This window comes from Brachyistius frenatus, unplaced genomic scaffold, assembly GCF_029030835.1.
Source record: "Brachyistius frenatus isolate BFR_SWC_R1_liver_20210118 unplaced genomic scaffold, ASM2903083v1 Contig_31, whole genome shotgun sequence".
NCBI classification, from domain to species: Eukaryota; Metazoa; Chordata; class Actinopteri; family Embiotocidae; genus Brachyistius; species Brachyistius frenatus.
Genome location: NW_027210630.1, coordinates 1,771,460 through 1,799,417, shown reverse-complemented (window position 1 = coordinate 1,799,417; position 27,958 = coordinate 1,771,460). Strand labels below are relative to the sequence as shown.

At 41.3% G+C, this 27,958-nt stretch overlaps 1 protein-coding gene across 1 annotated transcript; it reads right to left on the bottom strand.

Annotated features, from left to right (window-relative positions):
* Window positions 1-215: 215 nt before the first annotated feature.
* Window positions 216-24,165, bottom strand: LOC138621614 (AP2-associated protein kinase 1-like). The gene is made up of 21 exons (XM_069699792.1): window positions 23,153-24,165; window positions 18,858-18,976; window positions 18,141-18,249; window positions 17,288-17,430; window positions 17,020-17,141; window positions 16,848-16,929; window positions 16,591-16,723; window positions 16,363-16,466; window positions 15,940-16,019; window positions 15,677-15,840; window positions 14,306-14,487; window positions 13,657-13,869; window positions 13,025-13,212; window positions 12,538-12,731; window positions 12,373-12,447; window positions 11,985-12,074; window positions 10,223-10,327; window positions 9,898-9,993; window positions 9,190-9,360; window positions 8,749-8,838; window positions 216-2,860 (listed from the first exon to the last, which is right to left on the bottom strand). The coding sequence occupies exons 1-21, from the start codon at window positions 23,313-23,315 to the stop codon at window positions 2,013-2,015; spliced, it is 3,471 nt and encodes a 1,156-aa protein (XP_069555893.1). The 5' UTR covers window positions 23,316-24,165; the 3' UTR covers window positions 216-2,012.
* Between the last annotated feature and the right edge of the window lie 3,793 nt (window positions 24,166-27,958).

Below are 27,958 nucleotides of genomic sequence, written 5' to 3'. Positions count from 1 at the left end.
AATCTAAATCTAAAAACTACAGATAATAGCTGTAAAATAAAAGTAGAGTTGAAAAGTATGCAAAATATTTCCCTTTGAAATGTAGTGGAATATAAATTTGCATCATATAGAAATAGTCAAACTACAAGTGCCTCAAAACTACACAAAAGTACTGGAGTAAATAAACTTCCACAACTGTTGGTGATGAAAAACGACAAACATGTACAAAATTTGATTTACATTCATTTAATAGTTTTTTTTATGACTTACAACATAGTTTTCAAAGGCAGGCTGTGCAGCATAACATGTATTCTGAGTGCTTTCTTGTCCTACAGTGTCATCAGCTGTTCCTCCAAAGATTTCCGATACAACACCTGGTCAAAATAAACAGCTGTGTTACAGACAAAACATTCTTAGAGGACCCTGACTGTCAGTGACTATGTGCAATCTTCATGTATACAAGTCGGGTGAGAAAAGTGAACATTTGTTTAAAAAAAAATAAAAAATAAAAAAAAGTACACTTTTGAGTACACTCAAAGTACACTTTGAGGAGAAAAGAAATTGAGATTTGACATTGCAACAGAGGATTACATAATTTAAACTTTGGGTTGAAACAAGGTTGGATCCCCCTATCTTTAAAAGTGCCACGGTGGGAACCAAAAAGCGCTCTATGATTTTACAAAGTACAACGACGATAAAATATTTCCAAATGGCGGTGGAAATAAATTCAAAAGGAATGTCATCAATCAGACACCATTCAAGATCTTGCTTACAACATACTACTATTACAATCCCTGACTGGAACTGCTAAGCATAAATGCTGTAGATATTTGTGTGACTGCAGGAAAGCATAGTTTTAACTTCCGTTGTTCATGAATGAGAGAGTCACATTTGCAGTTCATAGAGATGTCTACAATAAAGATGCATTACTGTGCTGAATGAAAAGCTCAAGTACTGCAGACAGCAAAAGGACGATTTTGGTGCTGAATGCAAGTGCAATAAAATGATGTAAATGCAGCAGTTGTTTATCAGGAGGGCACAAAAGGCAAAAGTGATATATGCTGTTTGATGTGGTAGGAGGGAAGTACTGGAAGAGTGTAAGGCTTCAAAGATGTCATCTTGTATAGTAAGGAGGTACAAATTAAGGGTCTTCTACACTTATATAACAGGAACTACTACAAGGAATTTACTAAGCCTAACATGTATATAAGATTCGTACATTACATGGAACAAACACTGATATTCCATTAAAATGAGACAGGACAGTGACTACAAACATAATACACATGACAAAAATGCAAACATTCAGGATGGAAACAAAAAACAAACATCAACAAATGTTATCCTTAAAATGTCAGCGTATCATTATCCAGCATCTGCTTCATAACAAACTGTCAAGCATGAAGACCAAAGGGCCCAAACCTGTTGACTCTGAGAGCAAAACTTTAAGGCGGTTTACACGTCTTGCTCGATGTAGTGACAAATAAAAGATTGTTTCAATCCTTTATAGTGTCTTTCCCTCCTTCAAGCTTCTGTGATGTTATGATCTCGTGATTCAAGCTGAACTAGTCCTTTCTGAGAACTAATACAATGGAGGAACGAGGCGTTATCAGATCATGGTTTCACAGTCAGGCTCAAATGTACAAGAAATAAAACTGCATCCGATCCATGAACTCCCTCGATGTGGGGTATTTCAGCGCCGAAACAAAACTTAACTGAGGTAGGCAAGAAAACAATCAAATGCTTGACCACCGTATTGTCTGTGTGTAGATGTAGACCAGGAGGATAAAGGACAATTCAAAAAGGTAAAGGGATGTGATAGGAACAATTTAAAAATGACCATGAGTGTGGGAGTGATGTCAGCTTAGCCAGTGAGAAGAGGACTTTGCACTATCTGATTTAATTGGAGCCAGTTAAGAATGAGATCCATGCGGGTCTGCAGTCCAGCTGCAGCGCTGGTGACAGCATGCAGTAGGCCAGTTTGCATAATTGAGTGGCGCTGATTCCCGCTGCCCTGACCTCCGAGTGTGCGTTCAGGGCTTTTCTTGCGGGGCCTTGAGGTGGAAGGGTGCCGAGACGAAGGGGTCTACAGCACTCACTTCTGAGGTCCATGAGTGAAGAGGTCCTACAGGGACTGACGCCACAGCGGCTTGTCTGCTCACATTAGACACTACTCTGTGAGCTGCTACCGGCTGCTGGGGTACAGGTCCCTCAAAGTGTCGTGAATATTTGGCCAGAGCTTGAGGGCGGAATGGCTGTTGGGCAACTTGTCCCAACACTCCTTGATCAGAAGTTACAGCATGAACTCCAGCTGCATGAGGGTATGAGGTCTTCGGTTGCGCTCCTGTGGCCTCCTTTCTTTTTCCGAAGGGAGCCTGAGAAAATACGTCGAGCTGCTGCCGAGTCGTGAGGGGGGCACGTGGAAACGGGGCATTGGCAAACACGTCACCTCCGTCTTCTTGCGCAATCCGAAAGGGGGCTTTAGAGAAGACATCCGGAGCCATATCTGTCCCCTTCGCTGGCTCGTCTACATGCTGGGAATGATTCTGAGCAAAGGTGCTCGGAGTCGGTTGCTGGAAGGTAGTTGAAGGTTGTGTTGGTGCTGTGCTGGAGTGCAGTGACGAGTGGACAATTACCTGAGGTCCGTGTTCTTCTTCATCCTCAGAGTCCATCAGCAGAGGTCTAGAGCCACTGCAGTCATGGGCGGCTACATCGCTTTCAACGGCTGCCTCATCCTGCTGCTCTTCCTGACAGGCTTCTTTCTCCTCCTCTTCATCGCTGGAGTGCACGCAGCCCTCGTTTTTTTGAGAATTTCCTTCTAAGGCTTCAGTCTCTTGTCCTTCTTCAAGCACAGAGTAGCCATTGCTCTCCCCTTGCAAATCTGCATAAGAACAGAGATAGAGAAAAACAGAGGTGAACAAAATGTTAAACAGTACAAATATTATCAGTAGAATAAATTTTACCATGTGAGGTCCAGCTGCTCATTTATCTACCAGACCATCAACTCCTAGTCTCACACTTGACATACTGAAGGACCGATGGATCATCTCTAAAATCTGTAAACCACTGATCTGTGAGAATGGCCCAACAGTGAGGAACCAGCACAAGACAATACAGGCAAATTCTACTCTGAAAAGGTCCCGTAAGACAGACAAGACTACCGGTTCTACTATTAAAACATCAAATAACCTTGTTTCCACAAATTAGTTTGAGCACAGCTGCGGCATTTCAACTCAACCTTCAAAAACAGTGTCTCCTGTTACGGGAAACGGTGACAGCAGTTTCGCTTTTCGTTAGAATTGATTGAGTTGAGGTGGAGGGAGCTTAAACGGAGTCAGTAAGTATGTGGAAACAAGGGGAAAGAGCTTACATGGCAAAAGTGGAAATAGTTAGGGACAGACAGGTTTGCACAGATGAGCGGAGACAGGTCAGTCTTACCTCAGCAGTGTTGATAGCAGCTGTTAGCTGGCAGCTCTTGGGGAGATGTTAGTTGCAGCCATTAAAGGAAAGGTTTGTTTTACTTCTTGTGTGATTTCCCTCATCACTCGTCTATGTTAAACTGTTCTCAGCCCATTTCACATATAATGCACTTTTCCACATGATCTGAAGTTGAGTTGACCAAACTGAAAAACTAGAGACTACCAAGTAAACACTCAGCGAGACGGCTCATGCGAGTCTGTGAAATAAGAGCTATTCATGTCTCACAATACAGCTCATAGACTCCGCAGTCTGTCCAACTATAGTACTACTTAATCTGCAGGAACACGATTCAGGGGCCCAAGGACTCACGGGGCCCCTGGTCCACATCCTGTTTGAAGTGACTGTTAACATTTCTTGTTGGTCAATCAAACCACCACAAAGAGACGCAATACAACAAAGAAATACAAAATAATACACCAAACACACACGATTCAAAACAACTACAAAAAGACTCAAACCAAACACAAGGGGACTCAAAACGACCACAAAGGGACTACAAACGGTTTCTCCATGAAGACACTCGTAGAATTACTCAAAACTAAAAAGACTCAAAACAACTACAAAGAGACTCGAAATGACTCAAACTGTAAGGAGATTCCAAATCAACCACAGCAGCTTCTAGGGAGCTCAAAACAACTACAAACCAACAAAAGAGATGGAAAATGAGCACATAGACACTAAATGTACTCAAACAGTTACAAAACCCAAAAAGAGACTTAAAACATCCATGCCGTTTGTAATTGTTTTGCACCTCTTTAAGTCTGGGTGTCTTGTTTTGATTTTTAAGTGTATGGGGGCTTTTTTTTTTTTTTTAATCTGTGCCTAGGTGCCCACTGACTGATAATCCCTCCAAGAAAGGCATAGGAATGAAAACCAGAAAACTCTAACGGCCTCCATTAAATCTTCAAAATTTCAGAAATAAATGCTTAAAAGGTCAACGGCGTAAGTTGTCAGGCAGAAAAGTATCTAATTCTGCTAATTCGGCGTAAAAAGAGTAAAAATCAAATCAAAATGACCCAAAGAGACTTCATTTACATTCACATTGAGTTTTATTGTACCTCTAATGTATGTGTGTGTCTGTTTTTGAACCATTAAGTCATAAAAATAGAATTGCACTCAATAGTGATCGTGCTTTGACATACTGGATGAACATCTGCTGCGAATTCAAGTGCCACATTTTGATCTAATCAAAGTCAATTTATCTCTGTCACCATTTCAACCCAACCAGCACAGTACGTACATTAGCTTCACACGGCAACACAAATAAAACTCTACGGCCAAGGCTTGAACTCTACAGGATACAGCACTGTAGTGTCTGATAAGAACATGAAGCATTGTTGTAGGATTGCATAGATTAGCCACAAAAATGCAAATGACTTAAGTGAACAAGAAAAAAAAAAACATGGTACTATTCACGTTTGCCAATTATTACACTATTGTTGATGTACAATATGTCATACAGAGAGGAAGAAGATGAGATAACTATTTATGACCCAAACTTTATGCATATATACCGTACCAGTGATGGCATAGTTGTCAGTTTGCATGTACATATCTAAAGTGATATGGGCCTTAAAAAGAGATGTAACGGACCGTCCTTGGCAAGAGAAAAGGCAAATAGAAAGGTAATACCAGGGTGGGATGTTGACATTAAAAACGTAATAAAAAGTCAGTTGTAGTGATTGTGATCAGATGCAATGCAACACACACAGCTACCACACAAGCTCAAATGAGAGGAACAGATGAGGTGAAAGGTACTCCAGAGATATCAGGAAGTAAATTCCGTCATTAGCTCTGTTTTGCTGTCTAGCTGTCATATAAAGTAACTTACAAATACCAGTAGTATGTAATGAACTACAACAGAACGATACAAATACGATCCAGTCAGGTAAGTCATAAGCACTTTGTTTCATATAGATCTATTGTGACATTTTAAACAAAAGCACGAGCTGAATGACTGACATGAATGGAGAAAAACGACTTTGGACAAAGACGGTCAACACTTTTGCACTCTTAAACACAGCTTCATACACAAATATGTTTTCACCTATATAGCCTTATATATTTTTACATATTTCATAATAGTACTCAGTTCATACATTCATTCTAAAGCACTATCAATTATAGTCACATTTATTCACACCATGTGAGATGCAATGCCTTTAAGTATCACACTGAAAATCTACATTTACAGTGCTAACAAGAGCGGAAATGAGAAAAAAATAAACCGTGACTTTATGTACATATAATACAGTATGTTTTTTTTTTCGTTTTTTTTCAATTTCTCCTCTGGCTGAAATGAATGACACATTGGCCGATCAACTTCATGGTATGTGGTAAGAATGGATTGGCTGGAGAGGACAGAGAGTAGCAGAAGGAGATTTTCACGTGAAGCTTATTTGTTAACATAGTACCTCCACAAAATACCTCTATGAAAACAACACCATACTTCCCTCTCTGTAACAGCGGTGTGCTGCTAAAAATCTGCTCATTTTTACTGACCCTGAGAGCAGACAACTGACGAATGGCAAAAAAAAAAAAAAAAAAGCATGATTATAAAATCTCCTTTAGCTTTGGCATTGCTACGAGTTAAATAACATCATTACCCTACACATAAAAGCACGTGATTTTAAACTGCACCCATTCCCTTAATTTTATAGTAATGTTGTGAATAATGCTGACGGGGGCAGCGTCTTGCTGTGGCAATGGAGCCGAAATAATCAGCCATATTAACACTGACTTGGTCAGTTTCACAATTTCAAGACTTCATCACGAGTGATAGGTTTACAGGTGTAGTTTTACGACAGATAACAGCCTGTTTAACATTCAGAAACAGGTGACGATATAGAGTTAGGCTGAAGCTTATGAAGCTTAATAAATATACCTAGTTAGCTTAGACTAACTGCTCCTACAAACATGCTTACTGATCTACAGTTTAAGAGAATAGTAGCACAGAATTAAACCGATTTGACTGCAGACCTGGTATTAATTTCATCCAGGGTGATCAAATCACAGGTGGACAGCTTAAAGTACAGGTGTGAACACACCAAAGACCATTGAGATCCGATTTGCTCAGACCACATTCAGAGGTGGTCTTTGATGCATATGACCACATTCCTTTAGCAGTATGAATGCAAATGTGTCCTGGGCCACACTGAAGGACCACCTACTCAACTGACCTCCTCTGAACAATAAATGGAAATATCTAGTAGAACAAATCCTGCATGAGTCCGAGCGCACCTGAACTGTACAGAAAGTCAGAGAGATTCACATGCAAACTGAACTGGTGGCTATAAGCAGCTGTTTACTGCATAAAAACATAGGCTTTTTTACCAAAGCCTCCTCTGGGTTTATCTTTTTTTTTTTTTTTACCTTTAGCATACCTAATCTGTGATTCATGACATGCATCAGACCATCAGCTGTGGAAGAGCCCCGGCCCCTCACACAGTTCATTTATCCACGCAGTGCAGAGCCCAACCAACTCAAACCCACTGGAATACATAAATAACCTGAGCCAACATGATCGGGTGGCAAATTACCAACTCGTCATAAATGTCTAACTGATGGCATGTTAAAATGTGTCTCAAGTGAGCAAAAAAATGTCTGTTGCTTTGACTCCTCTCTCTCGCGTTTCTGTATGTGCTCACGTGTTTATTTAGTTGATGTACATGTTCATGTTCACAGGGCGGGGAAGTGAGATCCAATCACAAGTGGTCATCTGAGATGCCTATGGAGATGCATAATAATGTCAGGTGTGAAATGAAAAACGTTGAGCTGCCCACTTGTGATTGGATCACCGAGAACGCATGTTAACGTCAGGCCTGAATAGGCTATAATGTGCACAGCAATCATATGTGCACAGAATGTTTAACTAAGGCAGCCTTATTCTCCTCACACAACAGTAAACCACAGCGGTAAAAGTAATCTGAAAAGACTGCCCCAAAGCTGACGTTTTTTCTTCACTTGTGGTTTACAAACTGGTTCAATCAGTGCAGCAGCAAAGCTCTCAGAGGGTCATCCGAGTTGCATCTTTGTTTGGTCACTATTTTGAAAGCTTTCATAGGAAAGTGCATCAATTTATCCAGGTCTACAGCATTTTCAGCCCTCACTCTTTAGTCAGACCCCTGACACATATGCCCGTGCCTGAAGGTGGCTTGTTTAAATAAAGCTTCAACCCTGAACAAGTACACAGAGTGAACACAATACAGCTGTGATCAAGCAGTTTAACATATGCATACGATGAGGGCCAATCACCACAGGGCGTGCGCTCTATGAGGGGTATTAATGCCAAGTATGAGGAAAGCATGAGGAAGACCATGGCGTAGCCAGGGCAGAAGCAGACGATATTCAGGCATTAAAAAAAAGATTTTTACCAGCATGGAAATGTCAACGGCCAGCAGAGATATATGAAACCAGCTTATCAGGCAACCAGAGATGGAGTTGAGGCCAAGGAGGCACATAAACAGAAAGGTCCCACTGAAGCAATCTACTCCTCTCACTTCATACGGTGCTACATTAAGTGGCCTCTGCTTGACCATTTTCTACACCCCCCACCCCATCCGACCCCTCTTTCCCCCCATTCCTTTCTTAGGATTGCACACTGCCCCTTCGACCTGTCCCACCCCCTCTAGAGGTCGATGAGCTGATCCACCAGCAGAAGGGATCGGGCCAAGTTGGGGATGCTGGACTCTGAACTGCCACTGTTGCTGCGCGAGTGACCACCTGAAACGTGCCAGAAAGAAAGAGAGATAGAGACAGAGACAGAGATGGACATGGAGGAGCCGAGGGAGTGTGAAAAGACAAGCAAAAGAATAAGTCATTTTAATAGGGGGTGTGTGGAAAAAATTAAGAGCGGAGAGATGACGAGGGGAAATGATGACAGAACAGAGAGATGCATGAACGGGGGGGCAGAAAGAGAGACAAGCAGAGAGTGAGCCTGGATCATTTTTTTTTATACAGCTGCATCATTACAGGGGGAAAGTAAAGGGAATGCCAATCTAACATGAGGAGACTTTCAAGATATGCTAAAAAGAGCCAAACACCTGCAAGACCGAGAGGCACTGGCTGTGTAACTTTAGAAATAAAGGAGAAAGATGACTAATGTCAGAGCTTGATGGGATAAAAAGCCTTAATGTGACAAGCACACCCATACAAGACTTCTCACATCAGCGATCACAGGAACGAGCTACGGGGACTGAACTACAGGGGCTTAAATTCATTCATCTCGGTGGCTCACAGTCTGGGCTTCGGCAGGTGAGAGTGCTCATCTCGGGATTCTGTTACCCTTACCTTGATTTGAGTTTTTGGAGATGAGCACGGGAATAGGGTCAAACTCGTCATCATTGCCCTTCTCCCCACACGACATGAGGAAAGCAGAGTCTGCGGTGAAGGAAGAGGAAGTGAAGTAACGATGGAAGGGGGAAGAAGTTAACTCAGCCAAAGAAAAGAGCAAAAAAGAAAGTGGGATGCAGGTAGATTAAAAATAGATGAAGCCAGGGCAGTTACAGAATTTAAAAGCCATTAATTCATGTGGCTTTTAGCTCTTCTACAAATGAGTCAAGGGTCTGCTGAGGCTGTCATTAAATGTCTAATTCATTTCCCAAATCACATGTGCAAGTCTTTGTTTTCTCTGTTTGAACAGGTCCTCTTGTTTGGGGGTTGATCTGAAGTCTGCAGTTGTGTGGCCAAAACACCCAGCACACATACGACTAGCTTGCAAAGAGGCCTTACCAGAAGCAGTCTGACCAGGTGGCAGCTCCTCCAGACAGGATCCGGAGCCAGGAGGAGCAGAGGAGGAGGAGGAGGAAGAGGAGGAAGCGAGAGCAGAAACAGACTGGTTTCCATGAGAAGAATGAGATAACAGATCGCAACCCAGCAGAGAGTCGTCCCCAGTGAGAGAGTCTGAGACAGGATGAAACAAAACCAGAGGGACAAGAGGTCACAGTAAAAACAAGACTGTTAGAGCAAGGCACAGAGGAAGATGCCTTTTGTTAGTGAGACAGTTTTATATGTGCAAACGTGTCATCATCAGCATCTATAGAAGCTACACTTTAACACTCAGCAGTAGCTACAGTTTGAGTCCAAAACCTACATGTTAGCTGCAGCTGTTATAGATAAGCATTGATGATTAAAAAAAAAAAAAAAAAAAAGTTCTTGTTGAATAGATGAGGAACAAACACGTGAGGAAACATCAGGGTTATAGTCCATATCATTGGGCTACAATAAAGCAACTGTTCCAGTCAGCCAAAATTATTTGTCATTGGAGAGTTTTTGACACTACAGTGTGATCTGGCACGCTGGTGATTGCCAGTGACGAAATAAATCAAGACGATCAGTGACAAGGAGATCATGGCCACACCTGGAATTAATTCGTCCCTGGTAAAAAACACTGCAAGGAATAATGTTAAGATTTTCTGTTGTGTGGTCCAGGATGCTAACCTGGTACGTTTGCAGGGATGAGCTCTGGTTGGCCTGCATGTCGCTGGGCATGGGGAGCTTCCAGACCAGGAATCAGTGAGTCCACACACACCTCTGCTACGTAGAGACAGCGAGTGGAAAAGACAGTAATACAAAGAAACCATTAGTAATGTAAAAGACAATAAATTGTTTCTGAGGGGATAAAACTGTTCACAACCTTCTTTGCTCCTTTCCCTTAATATCCGGTCTGTCTGAGAGAAAACGGAGAAGGAAGGCAAAGAAGGCACATGCAGAGCAGATGGGGGATTTTTTTTTTGGGGGGGGAGGATAAGAACATAGCTGGTACCATTGGTGGAGCTCGATGCAGAAGCATTGAGGAGATCAGCTGGTGTTAAGAGGTCAGGAAGCAGCAGAGAAGTTTCAGGGGACTTCAGGCCCTCAATCAGCTTTTCTGTGAGTGAGCCAGAGAAAGAAGATGGAGAGGAATAATGGACAGAGGGCAACAGAAGGAAAAAGGAAATGAGAGAGGATTTTGCAAACAGAGGAAAAAGGAGCAGAAAAACTAAAGCGACATGAACTTTTGTGATGATTCGTAATGACAAAATCAACAAGGACAATCGCAGTTTTGTCATATTCTTAATATAATTTTTTTTAGGGACAAAACATGGTCAGCAGCATGACATGACGAAGGCTGACCATCAACACTTTAAGGTAATTTTACATTCGCATGACTCAAATATCCGGTATCTCGCAACATCACAATACAATAATAACATCAGTGCATAATTTATTAGTTTTAGTTGTGCACAAAACAGCCACAAATTCGAAGAGCAGTGCGTCCTATGCATTCAATTCCCCGTCTTCACCAGTAGAATTAAAGCACCAAACCATTACTGCAGAAAACATTTTTCACACTCTTTTAGTAGAAACTTCAACACCTTTCATGTAATTAAACAAATCAAGTCACAGCAACCAGTGAGGTTCTTCACAGCGGTCACCGTCCAAAATCTTGTCAACTCATTTTTGGACCAGTAAAGACAAATAAATAGAGATAGAAATTGTTATTATTTACACAAAATACTGATATGATTAAGCTGAAAAACACTCCATGCACAAAACACCTAATTACTGACTTTTCACTGCAGCTCATACTTACAGGAAAAGGCTATGGGGCAAAATTGGGTGTGTGGGGGGGGGGGGTTCTTAGACAAGGAATGTGTTGGCTCAGAAAATGGCACAGCAGATGTGACCTTTTGCCCCCTTCACTATAGGAAAGAGGCCAACATAGATGAAAAGCTTTTCACAAATCCTGAATGCCAAAAAGCTAATTCTCCCAGTCAACAGCAGCCATATGTTGGATCAAATTACTTGATACAGTGCGCAATAAACTTTTACTCAATAACAAAAAGGCTGCTCAGATGGGACTTTCTGCTCCATCAGCAAAAGACCGACTGTGTTCAGTAGTGGGCATCCTATTTGAGTGAGCGACAGAGGGCGTGAAAGAGACAGCTTAGGCTGGGTACAGAAGATTATCCAAACCCTTATTATGTAATAGCTTTGACATTTTATCCTCTCAGTTCAGGGGGCAGCAACTACACAAATGAAGTTAAACAGCCAAGAAGCATGCACTTCCAAAAGAGCTAAAGGATAAACAGAGGAGAATATAAAAGGCTCGGTCATAATTTTAAGACAGCGAGTTTAACTTTCTCCTGTTCTTAGTGGCACTGGTAAGAAGGCTCCTCCAGCAGCAAGGCAATCCAATTAACAAAGGAGAAGTTGTCCTTCGCGTTACCAGGCAACAGCGAAAGCACGGCTCTGCAAATGAGATGTGATCTAGCTGTAGCTACGGTGTCTATTCATGGACGCTGACAGGAAGCCACTGTGAGGCTCCTTGCTATGTAAACAAGATAGAACTGTGTACAAATGCACCCACAAAACTGGCACTGATGAAGTAAACTCTGGGAAGTGTGATGTCCATAAAACTACCTCAGCAAATAATTTTTAAAAAATGACTCAGGCTCTGATAATATATTTGTTCAAAAGCCCAAGTCCTGAGAGAATCAAAGACAGCGGCTCATTCTGTGTCATGACGCAACAAGAAAAATTACCTGTGGTGTCAGAGAGTGAGAGGGCATTAAAAGGGTCCGGGTCAGTGTACAGTGCTGAACCTGCACCGGAGATGTCTGCAGGCCTTTCAGCTTAACATTGCACAGTGAATAAAAATGGAAGAGAACAAAATGAAGGAATGTGAGAGGATAAGAGGACTAGGGGATAGACATCACACAAACTAACTTTCATGACAACTCTAAAACTTGGAAAAAAAATAAAAATGGTTGAACTCCCATTTCTCTCAAAATGGAAATTTCACACCTTAACATTGACAGGAATGTTGTCTTGATGCCTGACTTGCAATACTACTTGAAGAGAAGCCTCCTCGGAAATGTAGCATGCAAAGCAATCGGACTGCATACTGGGAGGAATCAAACAAAGCCTTACCTGGAAAAGCACTGAGGCCTGGAATGAGATTTTCACTGGAGCCTGTGACCTTCTCTCCTGCTGCTGCAGCAGCAGCTGTGCACAAATAAAAAAAATGTGCTTTAGATAATGCCACTATTTACCAATGCTGTGTGTGTGAGTACGCAGTGAGCAAGTCAAACTTACTCTCAGCTAGCTTTGCAAAGTCTTTGTTGAGCAGCTCCTCTGCTGTGAGCTTGGAGAAGTTATCATCTCCGAATGGGTTCCAGCTGGGCTGAGTGCTGGGTGCAGTGACAGCTGACGGGGCGTCAACGTCACCTGGATGATACACACTCTGTTGGGACGAGCAGGGGGAGCCAGAAGGAGTAGTACTGGCTGATCTGTAGTACAAAGATGTGTAAAGGTAAACCACAGGAAGAGCGCACAGTGAATTTAAATAAAGTGCGGTAAATGTGGACACTGGCTGACTGATGTATCCATATAGGAGTGAGTGAAGAGAGTTATTTAAAGACTGAATTGAGTGATTCTTCTCAGGCTGGATTCATTGGGATGTAAAAGAGGGTTGTTTATCCTCCTTCTGGGTTCTGTCACATGAATGGACTGTCTATTGGCCTCCTAGCTTCAATCAGTGCCATTCACTCTTGGATCACTGAAGGCAGTTAATTCTGCTCACTTGGACTTGTTGAGGCTAGCCTCAGCTGCGGCCGCCTGAAGTAGCTGGGTGGACTTGCTGACTGGGACCCCGAACACGGCACTGTGGGTGACATCGCTCAGGATGCGTCTGTGGCCGCTCTTAGGGGCCATCTTTGGCGACGAGGGGGGAGTCAGAGAGCCGACTTTGTGAATCACTTTGCCAACCGTCTGTAACAAGAGGAAAACGATGCAGAAGGGGAGAATATGTGTTAAGCACTAAATATACATGAACCGTGAAAGAAACAAACAAATCAGACCTCAAACTCAACACCAAGTAAGAAAATTGATTAAAAGAAGATATATTATAGATTCCTCCAAAACCACCACTCTATGAATCACAGAAAACTGTTATGGAAAAGGAAGGAAAAGGCAGCAACCAATGCACCTTAAGGTTTGAGAGTTAATTAAAGTAGGTATAACAGGAGGATGGAAATCATTTTGATGATAAAAATTCAATGACTTTTTTCAATGAAGACAACACAACAGAGAGCATTTCTGCAAGACCATTCCTGGTTTTGTTTCAAGGCAGAGAAAGAGGAGAGTAAAAAGCTGGGTGTGATTCGTTAGAGACGAGATAATAATCCACAGACGGGAGCAGGAGTAGGATGTTACCACAACCTCTGGGTCAGCTGCAGGACCAATGACTGCAGACTCAGGGATGGGTGTGAGATGGGGAGCTGCCGTTTCATGGACTACATGCTGCTGCTGATGTTGCAGGGAAACAGCTGGAGGAACAGGTTTAGCTTTGGACTGCAGCAGAGTGGATGCCTGAGAGAGTGTTTGATGCTGATGCTGTTGGTGGTGGAGGTTCTGTACCAGTTGATGCTAAATAGGAATACCACACAGCCAGTCATGAGCAAGGCTCAGTTTTCAGCCTTGCTGAAATAAATTTTTGTCATAATTTATTGCTTGTAGACAACAGCCAAATACTTAAATAGAATCCATTTCACTGTTTGTTACCAGCACACATGGGAATGAACAGAAAATGTAGGAAAGAGAGAGACTACTAGATGTGGGAGCTGTAAACAAACCTGTGATAATGCACAGTGATTGCAAACTGAAGCAAAAGTAGCAGAACAAACTAATTATTACACTGAATATACAGTAGCATTTGCTGGAAAAGCCCTGATACAGTTGTTGGCATGAAAGTTGTGTCTGAAAACATCTGATCACATGTTCACAGCATAATAAAATACCACGCCTTAGCTTTAATAGCACATAATGCAGCTATATCCAATTCCAGCTCTAGCAGGATGCCTACCGGCTGGTTGCTCTGTGGAGTTAAGAAGGCTGAGGCTTGCTGCTGCTTCATGAGGAGCTGCTGATGCTGAGGTATAGCCTGTGGCTGCATGTTTGCTGTCTGCGGTGCTGCTGTTGCAGCAGGAACCTGTTGAGCGGGTTGGACAGCAGCTGCAGCTGGAGCCGAGACACCGATACCAACACCTGGAGGGGAGAAAAATAAGAAGCATGAGAAAAACACAGAACTATTCTTTATCACCAATAACTGCACACATTCTTTTGTGACCCTGCTTTCATGCACACAAACTCTTGTGCAAATGTTTGTGTAATTGTAAGTTTCCCTGAGTGTCAGAAATGGAAAAATGGTCTGTAACTGACTGGTAGTATTTGGGCAAAGCGATATCATATTGTCCCCAAGATAGAGCGACTGATTATGTAACGATTCCACTTTTAAAACGTCTGGAATTTCTGTTGTCATTTTTTCACAAAACAAAAAGTTTTGAGGATAAGTTACACTTTGAGACTCATCCTGTTGGGAAAATTTGACTGAGATAGCATTAAACCAGAGAAAGGAGAGTTCTCATCATTCAAGTTGTATCCCTCATACAAGTAGAATACAGTAAGTAAAATCTACATATGTGTATCTTGTCTTTCAGTCACATACTAATGTAGCAAGACAATTCACACAAACTTTCAGAAACTCCTGCTAAGTAAAATTGGACTAACAAAACACTGACTGGCTGACTGACTCTGAAAGACTCACCATAAACAGGACTGAAAACATAATGACTATGAAAAACCCATGATAGAAGACCATAATTATACTCTCTGTTCTACCTCTCTGTTTAAAAAAACAATACCCGACAGTGTGAGCATAGATTTGTCAAGTCTGTGAATATAAGAAAAACAATATCTTCTGATATTCAGACCAACACAGTACTTTGGGCCTTTTAGCATTTTAAAATCAAAATTATGCATTTACTCTGCATCATTATCATTGTACATTTTACAACACAAAAACTACAAGAAAATGGGTCAGTAGGAACTACAGGTAAAAAAAAAAAAAAAGTGAGCTTATGCTTCTGTAATTACAGTGACATCAGGTCACAACCTGTTCTGTATTACTAGTGGACTGCAGATAGATGGCTCTCTCGAAGGCCTCATAAAAAGACAATGATTTTAAGAATGAGCTAATTGAACCACGCTAATTGTACACGGCCTTGATAGGCTTAACACTCAAATTCTTGAGGCGTTCATTTAGTCCAATTCAGGATGTCCTTTGGAGTTTTTCATTGAGTATATTATTAAAAGGGCAACTGTCACTATAAATGCAGGTATGTATCACCAACAGTCTTAACCCTGACGTACAGAAATATCACACAGCTATTTGTACCTATGGCCTGTGGCGGTCCAGTAGCCACATTGGGCCTCTTGCGGGGGGTGAGGGCTGGCTGGATGGGAAGAATGCCTGATATAGGCTGGGGCTGAGCCTGGCCAGCTTTGGGCCGCTGTCGAGGTGCAATTGAGGTTTCAGTGGTGGGAATAGGGTCGGTGAGCCTGATGGAAGGAAAAGAGAGATATTTAGAGCAATGGTAACGTTTAAAAAAAATAAATAATAATAATAACAACATTTACAATGCTTTGCTTTCCACTCACCTGGCTTTGCTTTGACTCTTTTTGGCCACTGCTTCACTGGCTCTGATAGGCTCAGGAAGTTTCGCAGGAATGGGCAAATTCTACAACAGTGAGAGGATTTCCAGTTTATTAAAGTAAATCAAACCAAATAATGATTTATTTCTTACATCGGTGAGGTATCACAAAGTTTTCCATGAGTACATCATTACTGCCCACTTTACTATCACTTAGAGCAAAAGTGACGAGTCAGAATATCATTATGTCATAGTTTACTGTTTCTTTGTAAAGCAAGGAGAAAACCACCATCTATGAGATAAATAACAAGGTTTATTTGTGATAATAAAAAGAGGGACCCCCCTTCTCCCCCGTTGACCTATTAACTGCTAACCTTAAAGCATATTCTCATCTAATATTCCTACCATTCCTCCTGCCATGCTGACTTACATGTACATTTGGGACGGGACACTCTCGTCGCGACAGTTTAAAGGCAAAGTAGGATACTTGATAGATGTCTGGTCTGTTATCTGGGTCAGGTTCCAACATGTATCCTGAGACATGAACATACAAGGGATTACTTTGAGTCAGACACATTAATATTCACATTCAAACTTAACTGCACATATACAGGATACAAACACAGTAAGTAAGACCGTGAGGAACAGGTTTACTCACTAATGAGACAGTGCATTTCCTGGGAGTAGCGGGAATTGTCCGGTATAGTGAAACTGCCGTCACAGATAGCCACCTGGCTCTCTCCAAAAGGAAGCGTGAAGTAGCACATCTTATAGAGCAGACAACCCATGGCCTATACAGACAAGAGGCGTGTCAATACTTCGAAGTGCCATCACGACAGTCAATTATTCTGATCCTACAGCCATCAAAATGGTAACAAAAAAATAAAGTTGAAGTTTCTGAAGAGTTAGTCTCACCCAAATGTCTGCCTTTGTTGTGATGACTTTTCCACCATACAGGTTGACCATCTCTGGAGCACGGTATGACAGAGTGGTGTACCTGGCATTAAGAGCAGATCAATGAGCTACTGAACTTCAGGTAGAGAGACAGAATTAGACGGTATAAAGTGCTAATTAAAAAAAACCTCACTTTTTGATTTCCTCCTCCACGACTGCCACTCCCTCTGTTTGAGGGTTTTGGAAGCGGTTGGTGGCGCTGCCAAAGTCACAGAGCACGTAGTGTCCCCGGTCATGCAGAAGAATATTTTCCACCTACACGAGGAAAACAAAACGAGACTTGTCAGAAGTGATAGTGTAGTGTCACAGCAAATAACTTCCAAATAATTAGCGTGGCCATCAATTAGCGATCCTTATGCAGTGAGTAGCACGGGATATATTAGGAAATGAACCGGGCTTGCCTTGAGATCTCGATGGATGATGGGAGTCTTGCACTGGTGGAGACGAGTGACCGCCTCGCACGTGTCACAAAAGATCTGTAAGACCTCGGCTTCAGTGAAGCCTGTCTGTAACCGCTGGTTCATCAGGTTTACCACCTGCCCACCTGCACAAAACAATTAGGCCAATGAAAAGTCTATGAGAGGTGAAGGAACAACAACAACACTGTCCCTACCTGAACACTACTGCTAGATATTTATAATAAATATCTACATATATGTTATAAATATCTAGCAAGTTAAAAATGACCTTCTTTAAATATTTGTCTTGAATCTGTGAGGTAATATACAATAAATTCCAGTTTGGAGCGCATAGCGAAGGCTAAACTTTCTTAACGTCTAAAATAAAAACAAAAGCATACTTTTAAGACTGATGATGACATGCGTCTTACATGTTTTATTATTAGTTTTCATCTTCTATCTTGATGAGGGTTTTCCCCCCCATTCTATTTTTATTTTTTTAATTGTCTGATTTTTTTTTATGTTGAAATCTTTTGATCCTTGTAAGTAAGATGAAAGAAATGTGTTCTTAATGTACTACTTTAACACTGCGTTACCATCAGTCATTATAGTGTAACATTGCTTCAAACAACTCTGCATATACTTTAATATTAACATTAATATTTGAGCTTTTTTTATAAATAACACTACTAAGTTATGTATCGACTGAAACAGAAGTTCTATTGACCACAACAGCAGCTATCAGTTGAATATTTGCCTTCGAACAGAAGAGGATGCTGTGAGAGCCAAGGGTAATGGGGCTTTGAACTCGACAGAGACAGAAAGGCATTTTGGGGGAGGTGGAGGGCTGATTTACCTCGACAGAAGTCCATTAAGATTAGGACTTCCCACACATCGCCGGCTCCAACTGCAGCTATGCTGGAGTCCAGGAAACCAACTATGTTTTTGTTGCCCACTAGGTCCCTCTGGGTAAACAAACACAGAGAGCAACAATAAAACAGACACGGTTAACATAGATTCAACATAGATTTTACAGTATGAAGACATTGGCTTTAGCAAATTACAAAATAAATCCATGTTTGTGACTATTACTTCTATTTTTTCATGTCAAAGGTCTGGAAGATAACCATCCACACATAGTCATACCACTCAGGGTGTGGCGGCAGGAACTGGTTAGTTTCACTAACAGTGAAGGCCTCCTGTTAGGAAATGGACAGCACGAAACAGTTTTGTGTATTAAAAGGGCATCAGTTACAATCTAACTCTTGAGCTCCCTTCTGTTATCACCCCTTTATTTCTGGGTCAAAGAGTATTTTCAGATAACTTATGTAGGATTTAGCACTCACGATAAGTGACAACCAAACCACAAAGTTCAAGAAAATTAAAACAAGCCTTTGAAAATCAATTTTCTTTTTCTCTGCATGGTAACTTACGGTGCACGAGCTACTTCTTTTGATGCAGTTAATTTCACCAACCTAATTAATGTAAACAAAATTAAATCCACTCTTACAGGACTATCTCCTGGTAGTGTCAAAAAGAAAATGTAGTTGCCTTACTGGGCAGTCTTACTCACCATAATCTGTATTTCAAGTTGGCAGATCTGCAGATCATGTTCATTGTTGACATACATTCTTTTTAGAGCACAACGAAGGCCTTGATGAGTCCGCACCAAAAAAACTATGGCAAAACCTCCTGCAAATAAGAAGAGGGATAGAAAAAAGAATGAACACATAATTCCTAGACACAAAACCAACAAAATAATATTTCTTTCACACAAAACTGCAAAATGTTGCTGGTTCACAACATATTTGAATATTTAGCTACATCAGAAGCAGCAGCATACATCATGGTGACATGGCATTGGTGTTAAACCTGAAATAACTGAAGTAATTCTATCAGCAGCATTATTTATCTTTTCTGAAAGTATCTAAAAGCCAGAGATCCCTCAGCTGTGCTCGGACACATTACACATCTCTTAAAGCTAGCAGCTAATAAGGATGAGCTGATGACAGAATAAATTCAGACTTAAAATGAGATGACTTGAAACGTGCAACTGCTCACAATTTGCTAGTGTGAACCTGCCAGTTCACACCAAAGCAACCAGACAAGATAGTATGACGAGTCTTTCTTACTTCCTTTTCTACTGCCAGTTTGTCAGGCTTTCTAGTAGCTCCAATAAGGACAGTGAGAGTGAATTACTTGCAACAGTTGCATTTTTGGGAGTGGCGAAACGGTGGAAAAAAATGTAAGAAAACATGAGTGTCAAGAATTTGGAAGCTCAACATACAAGCTTTGATCTTGTTTGAGTAGATTTTAAGGATTGTCATACGGACACATATTCCTCACATTAATTGATTGGGTCATTCTTCCCGTTTTCTGTTCAGAACACTACAATTTTGATCAGATGACAGTTTATAACCTGCTGACTTTGCAATGTCCTGATTGGCTATTCGAAGAGGTGACGTGCCTGATGTTTTAAAACTGCCCACTGGCGACTTGACAAGCTGCGACGCAGGAGACACCGTCAGCTGGCTTGAGTTGAGCCAGTTCACGCTGCCGTGACTTCTTATGCATATGCATGTTGGTATTTCATGTGATCATAGTAAATGAAAAGTTAAAGAAAGGAGTGCTTAAAGGGAAGGCAGTGTGTGACGAGTGAACGGTTGGCTGGCACACTGGTGAGAAGAGCTTGAAACAGCTCAGTGTGAGTCACCAGTTGACCTGCAGGGATGGTTACAAGAAGATAAAACTGACACAGGATACGGGAAGTGAGAGAATTCATCATCCCACCTTTGATCACAATGATGCTGACACAAAAGAAAAGCCACAAGGCGGCTGCACACATCCATGGCAACCGAAACCACCAGTAACCACACAGATAAATAACGCACATATCTTTTAACAGACATCCAGAAAACACATCTGAATCTGACCAAGATCAGACGTCATTTACACCTTTACCTGACGTTTTATGCTTTTTGAATTTGTGTAAATTGTACTGTAAAAACACAGGAAGAGGAAATACGAACAGTATTGATTTCACTGCACTGAACTGTGTAATAGTCTGCTGCCTTCACTGACATGCTGATAGGAGCTGGCCTCAGGTTGCATTTGGCCCTCTAAATTTTATGTTGAGGCCACAAAGCAGCTTTCGCTGTAAATATCTGAATTCTGTTGTTACTGCAGGTCATCTGTTTGCTGTTTTTCTCTCACAGCTTGTGTTAATGCCACGATGACTCATTCAGCTGGCATCACTAAGTCAAGGACAGTTCCATGTGATCAGGCCTGGCTGACGTTTGATTAGGACTGCCTGGAGTTACACTGCTGCAAGATGTACTGCTAAGGTAATTAATGGAGTACGAAGCAACACTATTTTGCAAGGGTGGAGTTGCAATTTCCCTTTTGTCATCACGAATTCAAAGAAATTTCACAATGAGGAGAAACAAAATCTGAAGCCACAAAAGAAGGAATTTGCATTAGCACTTGGTTGAGTAATTAATGTTGTTTTGACACGAGAAGCAAATGCTTGCTTGAACTGTGACGTTCAATTAAAACAGAAAGAACTGACGCCCAAACAGAATACAGAGCAAAGGGCAGCCTGGTGTCTGTGTGTTGTCCATCGGAGTAAAGGCTGCCGTCTCGTGCAGTCTAATCTGAGATGCCTGTTAGAAGAGGGATTAACAGACGTCTTAAGTAACGTTTAGCAGTGGTCTACAACCTCAGTGGAGAGAGTGAGACCAAATAACTGGAAGTACAGCTACAAATAGCCACTGCTCCCGAGTGACGTAACTGCTGTCTGGATTATAGCACTCTAGCTTCTGCATACATGCTCACGCAAATCCAGACAAAAATACAACTTTAGGTAAATGTGCAGTGAATGGTTATCATGTTAAATCACAATTTATCATCAGTGTACTCAAACTTGCATAACAACCTTCCAGGCTTTGGACTGGTACACAGCACATGTGCTCACAACTACTATGCTGTTGACAAAACATGTACACCACACTGCAGTGTAAGTCAGAAATACGAGTCCCGAAGTCTCCTCAGGACAAAATTAGCATGGACTGTCCGGTCTTAGCTAACAAAGTTTCTTCCACTGAAAACAGGATGACTTTGGTTTATAAACGAGGGAATGAGTAATGTAATACCAGGAACTGGGGGACACTAATGTTACCAGCAGTAACTCTATATGGACACAATAAAACAGGCACCGTTCATAGTTAAGACAGAAAGCCCCGTCTCGGAAAATCCTGGGACAACCGGTCGAGAACAAATCATTAACATCTGCCCTGGACCCAAATGTCTAAGAATAAAAGCGAAAAATATGATATGGTTCAAAGCATGTATCTCTAGGCCTTAAGCCACAGAAGCCAGTGCAGCATGTCCCCTCTCGTAAAAAGTGCGTTGTTGTGTTGCGTTCAACAATGACAACAAAGTGAGTTGAAAAGGGAATAAAAACCCACCATGTCTAAATGGAACAGCCAGCTAAGAGAAACTACCATCAAGAACAACAGAATAAATAGATGTAGTGATGCTAGGGGCACGAACATTACTAACAGCACGTCTACGGCCAGAGCAAGAAAATATGATCATCAGAAAAACCTAAATCCAACTATCAATTTATGAAACATGTATAATCATTGGGAAATTATAATTGTTGTTGTTGTTTTGTTTTGTTTTTTATTGTCGATGCAAACTCCTGTCTATAAAGCCCAACAATGACCAATCTGAGTATTGCGTGGTAAGAAAACTTCAATAAATTTGCAGTCGCTGAAACCAGCAAATATCACTTGCAGTTTCCACTGACATCTCAGCACAGGTTAGGTCGGAAGTTAGATGTGCAACTCGCGCACAAAGCCAGAGTGTGGCCAAACAGATGGTGCCCATCCACAGTACTGATAAATTAATCAGCCTTTTTTCATCTATTATTTAGTAGCAGGCCCTCTTAGCTAACAGAGCACGGCAGACTCTTATTGCAAAGACAAATGACCATATGAAACGTGCTCCTCTCACGAAGCCTGTTTGACCCTGTTCTGCTAAAGGCTACCTTAACCACTTTCTAACCAAAGACTTTCTCACACTTTGACGCATTGATGTGGATTAACTGACAGATAAATCAACTAGGTTGTGCCCCCCCCCTCCCTTCCTCTCCTCCCCATGAAGTTTAGTATGAAAGTATCACATTATCAGGATATCCTAATAACCATATCCTTCTTGTAACCAACAATAAACTGTTTTAAAATATTTGTTTTAAAGGAGGGAGGCTCTTTAAATATCAAGACAGGTGACTCAGCATGGATTTAGACCTTTACAACACACTAGAAAATCCAGTTATACCATGTTCCTCCCAGCCTTCAGGTGAAGACAGAAGCAAATGCAAAGTGAAGACAATGTGAACACCCAACATCTCCATCACACACACCCTCTTCTAAGTTTTAATTTCAGATCTTACTTTTTTTCCCTCTGCAGTAATCACTGCACAGGAAAAAGGCAAAGTCAGGCCGCAAAAGAAAACGGCTACCTGAGCATCGAAAGAGCTGCTGATGCTGTAATTGTTATAGAATTGTGCCAATAACGAAGCATGCCCACTCAATAACATGTAATAAAGGTGATAACACGTCATTATGTCAGTAATCTTACTCTGGCTGGGCCAGAAGCAAAACACAAACAGGCCCAGTCTCTTCACTAATGTTACTCACCGCCCTCACAACAATGTGGATCATGTTAAAACGTGTGACATGTGTGTGTGTGTGTGTGTGTGTGTGTGTGTGTGTGTGTGTGTGTGTGTGTGTGTGTGTGTGTGTGTGTGTGTGTGTGTGTGTGTGTGTGTGTGTGATCCACACGAGGAAAAGCCACGTAGTTCACCTTCAGCGATAATCTCCTCCACGGTCACTTGATGTCGTCCAATGCTGAAGACCCGTCCGATGAAGCTGCCTCCGCCGCCGGACCCAGCGCCTCCTCCGCCGGCTCCGGAACCACCAGGCCCGGAGCCCACGAACTCCCGACGGGAGTCAAAAAATTTCTTCATTTCCCCAGATGTTATCCAAAGCGAGTCCCAAAATACGCCAGTGTCGAAACAGCGATTGCGTCTTTGTACGTAACGAGTCCCGGTTCGCGGAGGCGCTGCGGTTCACGTCTCAGCACTTTCTCTTGTAATTGAATGAACGCGGCTAGGTAGCTTCGAGCTAAAGGCGAGCTAAACGAGCCGGGACCCTCAAATGATTTCAAACACCGCTGCTCTGCTAACTCATGGTTTGAATAGCAGGCGGAGTCAAATACTGTCGAGAAGTCGCCGCTTTTCCTCTCTAAAACCGAGACGAGCACAAGGCTGGTCCGAGTCAGCCAGGCTGTGAGCCCGAGAAAAAAAAAAAAAAAGCACTTGTTAGCCGTTAGCTCAGCTAGCTGGCTAAGCAGCGAGGTGACAGCTGTCAGTCGGCAGACAGGTAGGTCCAATGCAGCTTATTGCACATCTCCACCGGTATCATCCACAGGGAATGTTACTTCGGCTCGACTCGTCTGTGCTGTGGAGAAAATGACAGCTCTCTCCTCCCTCCTCCCACCACCCCCTAGTTGTTGTTTTTTTTTTTTGTACGTCCAGCAGGCTACAAGAAGGCTGGTCAACCGGGTTAACTTAATAACAGAGCTAACGCAGACTCCAGAGGATCTCCAGCTCCTCTGTGTGGACTCCGTCTTTGCTGGACTACTCTTGATGTGATTGGTCAAACTAGCAATGACTTCCTGTTAGTCGTCGTCGTCGTCCCCCCCACTACTAAACCAACAAATAACCCGACCGGCTCGGTGCTGTGCGGATCAACCATAATCTGAGTTCATTTAAGAGGCACAGTATTTATGCTGTGCAATATATATTTTTTTTTTTACTCACTTAAGACTGTTTGTGCACTTCAATAATAATAATAAAAAAATTAATTTTACTTTAATAAATTAAAAAAATAATAAAAAAAAAAAAAAAAAAAAAAAAGAACCAACCCTTATAGAGAAAGGGGCGGCACGGTGGTGCAGTGGTTAGCATTGTCGCCTCACAGCAAAAAGGTTCCGGGTTCGAATCTTTCTGTGCGGAGTTTGCATGTTCTCCCTGTGCTTGCGTGGGTTCTCTCCGGGTTCTCCGGCTTCCTCCCATCATCCAAAAACATGCAGCTCAGGTCAGGTTACCTGGCGCCGCGCTAGTGGCAGCCTGCTGCAGCAGCTCTCTCCCCCCCCCCCCCCCCCTTGAGAGCCCCCCCTGCTGTAGCGAAGAAATTTCCCCTCGGGGATTAATAAAGTGAAATAAAAAAACACTCAACAACGTTGAAGTGAACAAACTCTGCAGTGATCTTCAGCTTTTGAAACACGAATTTCATATTTCAGGGTTGTAAAGGATTTTTTTTTTAAAAGTAGCTACTAAAAAAAACCCAACTCTTGCAATATTTCCATGGAACATTTTAAGAGAATGAAGCTATTAGATTATATTAGATGAGTAGATGCTGTTATGAACTGTCATATATACGATCCGTTTGTTACTTAAGCATGAAATTAAAATACAATTAAATAGTTGATGACAACCAATTGCAGCTGGCTGTAACAAGAGATGATCTGGCGTCGTTTCTTTTTTTTTTTGGTCCCTATTTTAATGTCATCGGCTGTCTGTCCTGAGATTTGCTGGTATTTATAATTTTGTCCATTTAATCTAAACCAAGAAGATTTGCTATATTACACCACATGCTACAATTTGTGTGCAATGTGTTCGTCTTACTGTTATGACATACTGTTTTATTTTGTTTCCTTTACATTCCTTTTCTCTTTTTTTTTGATAGGTATAAGTAGACATGATAGATATAGGAGATAACACTTCTGGCCTATATGAAGTCAAACCTCCTGTTATCATTATTTGCAATCTTGCAGCAGCCAATCTGTAAATTATGTTCAGTAGAATTTGTTGTATCAATGGTTAAAATTAAGATACATTTACTTATATCCTATTTTAAGTTTTAAAATTGGCTGCATGCTTATGTTGTTGTGAGTTTCTCCTGCAGGGGTTGCTGTTCCATTACAAAATAAATGTGGCCATGCAGACCCTGTTGTTTTACTTTCACCTCACACCTATTCCCCAGCATTACAGAGCTCGATTCAAAGGTAACAAAGTATTCATTCCTCATCTCAATAGAAGAAACTTATTTTCATATGTGTGCGCTTTCTGAGGAAGTCAAATTATTCTTTGGACCAAACTTTCTCAAAACTTTTAAACAGGAGACAATTTCTTTATTCATTCCCAAATTCCTTACCACTGGTGCCACCTAAAGTGTTTACAACACAGATCCAAACACCAAGAACTTGTGTTTGTCATTTCCACTGGTTTACATACTTAAACATTATGGCACTGTTAAAGAAACATGTCTTTTGAGCTAAATTATGTTTTTATATCCCTCTTTGGCAATGTATGTGTGCATGCTTACTTATTTACAGAGTACAGGACATTCATTTGAGCACAGCTAATACCTTGGAATCAACATAGCCACACTTTAAAACATGTGGTGACCATTTTGCTAAAATAATTGAGCCATTAAGCTATTTCAGCTGCAGAGTTGTTAGTGCTCTGGTAATAAATGACAAAGCTCTGATGTATTCTTTCCTCTGTTATCATCTACAATATGCTGGATCGGTGCTGACCCAAACGCTAAAGGTAAACAGACTTTGTTCTCGACTTTGTGTGGTCTCCTAAGAACCAAAGCATCTTTACAGTTTGGTGTGTGGATTCTGATCATGTCAAAAGGCTAGGTCAAAAGAAAGCAAGCATTATGTATGTATACCAATGGGTATTAGAACAGGTTGAATTTCAAAGGAATAATCAACCACTCACTTTCTGTCCACCCGTATGCTCAATTTGTTCCATCCTAGTTTGTAAAAATACACCTTAATACACTGGTTTCATCTGAACCACCTGACAACACACCAGTTTTGGGTGGAGCAGCCTATCTCTTACAAAATAAGCTAGAAAACATGCCACCTGTAGACTTTTCTTTTTCATCCGTGAAATTATCCTAAATGATTCAACAAGAAATAATATTTTTTTTTAAATCTTGGAAACTCAAGGGATATAAAATTGGTATTAATGTTTTGACTTCTTTGGCTCCTTTTATTCCCCAGTAATTTCAACACAACCAGAATGAAATCTAGGATTAATGTTACGCTTTTACCTCAATAAGAAGCCTGAATCCTCACAGGTGAAATGTATTAAAATACTAATTGGGTCTCCAAATATTGCATGTTCTGGTTGAAGCTGTCTGTGCTCCTTGGCACACAAATGAAACCACTTACCATCCATGACATGGCCTGACCTATAATTTTCCTTGACTCCAGGTGTTCTCATCAAGATAGATTTTTTTTTCCCCCCGCTCGAAATGACCTTTTAGTATCTGTCCATTGTTATTAAAGTAATTTCATGCAGTATTGTTCATTGTCTCACTGTCACATCTAGCTGTTAAGTATGTATGAACTCCTGAATGGTTAGCTTCATAAATACCAGCAGTTCAGGCAATAAATAAAACCCATTACTCGTTACACATGACTTTCCCTAATCCTGCATACCTATTCATAAAGGAAAAACTTGCATTACACAAGAAAAATATTGCATGTCCATACTTACTGCAGATATCAAAGCTACTCCAACCAGCATCCAATTTTTGATTAGATATTCCATCAAGCTTGATAAAACCAGAATACTTTAGTCATGTAGAAATGTCTGTGTAGATTAAATTCCAATCAAAACCGCTGGATTCCATTTCCTGATACATAGTTTATTTTTGAAAAACGAATCTCACATGATCGCTGGAAGAAGTAGTCAGATTCCTTCCCATCTGCTGGCTTGTTTTGGTATTCACTGCCGTTTCAGAGTAGCTGATTATTGGACTTTTGGAGTGTGTGAGACATAACGTACCCACATGAGAGCTGGAGTGCCCTCTTTCACTCAAGCAGCAGACACACTGCACATCTGGATCTCATCCCCCTGCGAGGAAAAGCCAATCATCACATAGCTGAGCACTGAGCTCCTGACTTTCTTGGAGTTCAAAAATGGGACAGGTTCAAGTCTTAATTATTGCACCCATTTGTCAGAAGTGTAAAGATTTCCATAAGTATGGCCCAAACTCCGATATTATATAAGGATTCTGGACTCAGGATGCCAAGCAGTTACATTTTTAAAGAAGTGTGGCTCCCTTAGAAATACTGACACTGTACAGAAAAGTCCATCTTGAGAATCAAAGGGAAAATTTTAGAGGAATAATTTGATCACTTCCTTTATACCCTGGCCTGGTTCGGGTCATGCTTTCATGCTCTAACAGCGCCACACATTTGCTTCAAATCCTTGCTGATAGCACAGAATGGAGAACTCTCTCTTATTTTACTTTCAAATATACCAGCATCAAGGGTAAACTGCTTTTTCTTTTCACCCATTTTCATCCATGTTGCACTGAATTAATTTGAGAGGGAAAACACAAAGCAATAGTGCAGGAAATTTTAAACAGATTTCCTTTTTTCTTTTTAAGTTTGGCTATGATGTGTATAAGCTTCCTGTAACACCTCATCACCAGCCAACACAAGCTAATTTCATTTTAATTCCCCTTGACATGCAAATTCAATAGAAGATTAAACCCTGGAGGATAGAGACATCTTCATGCA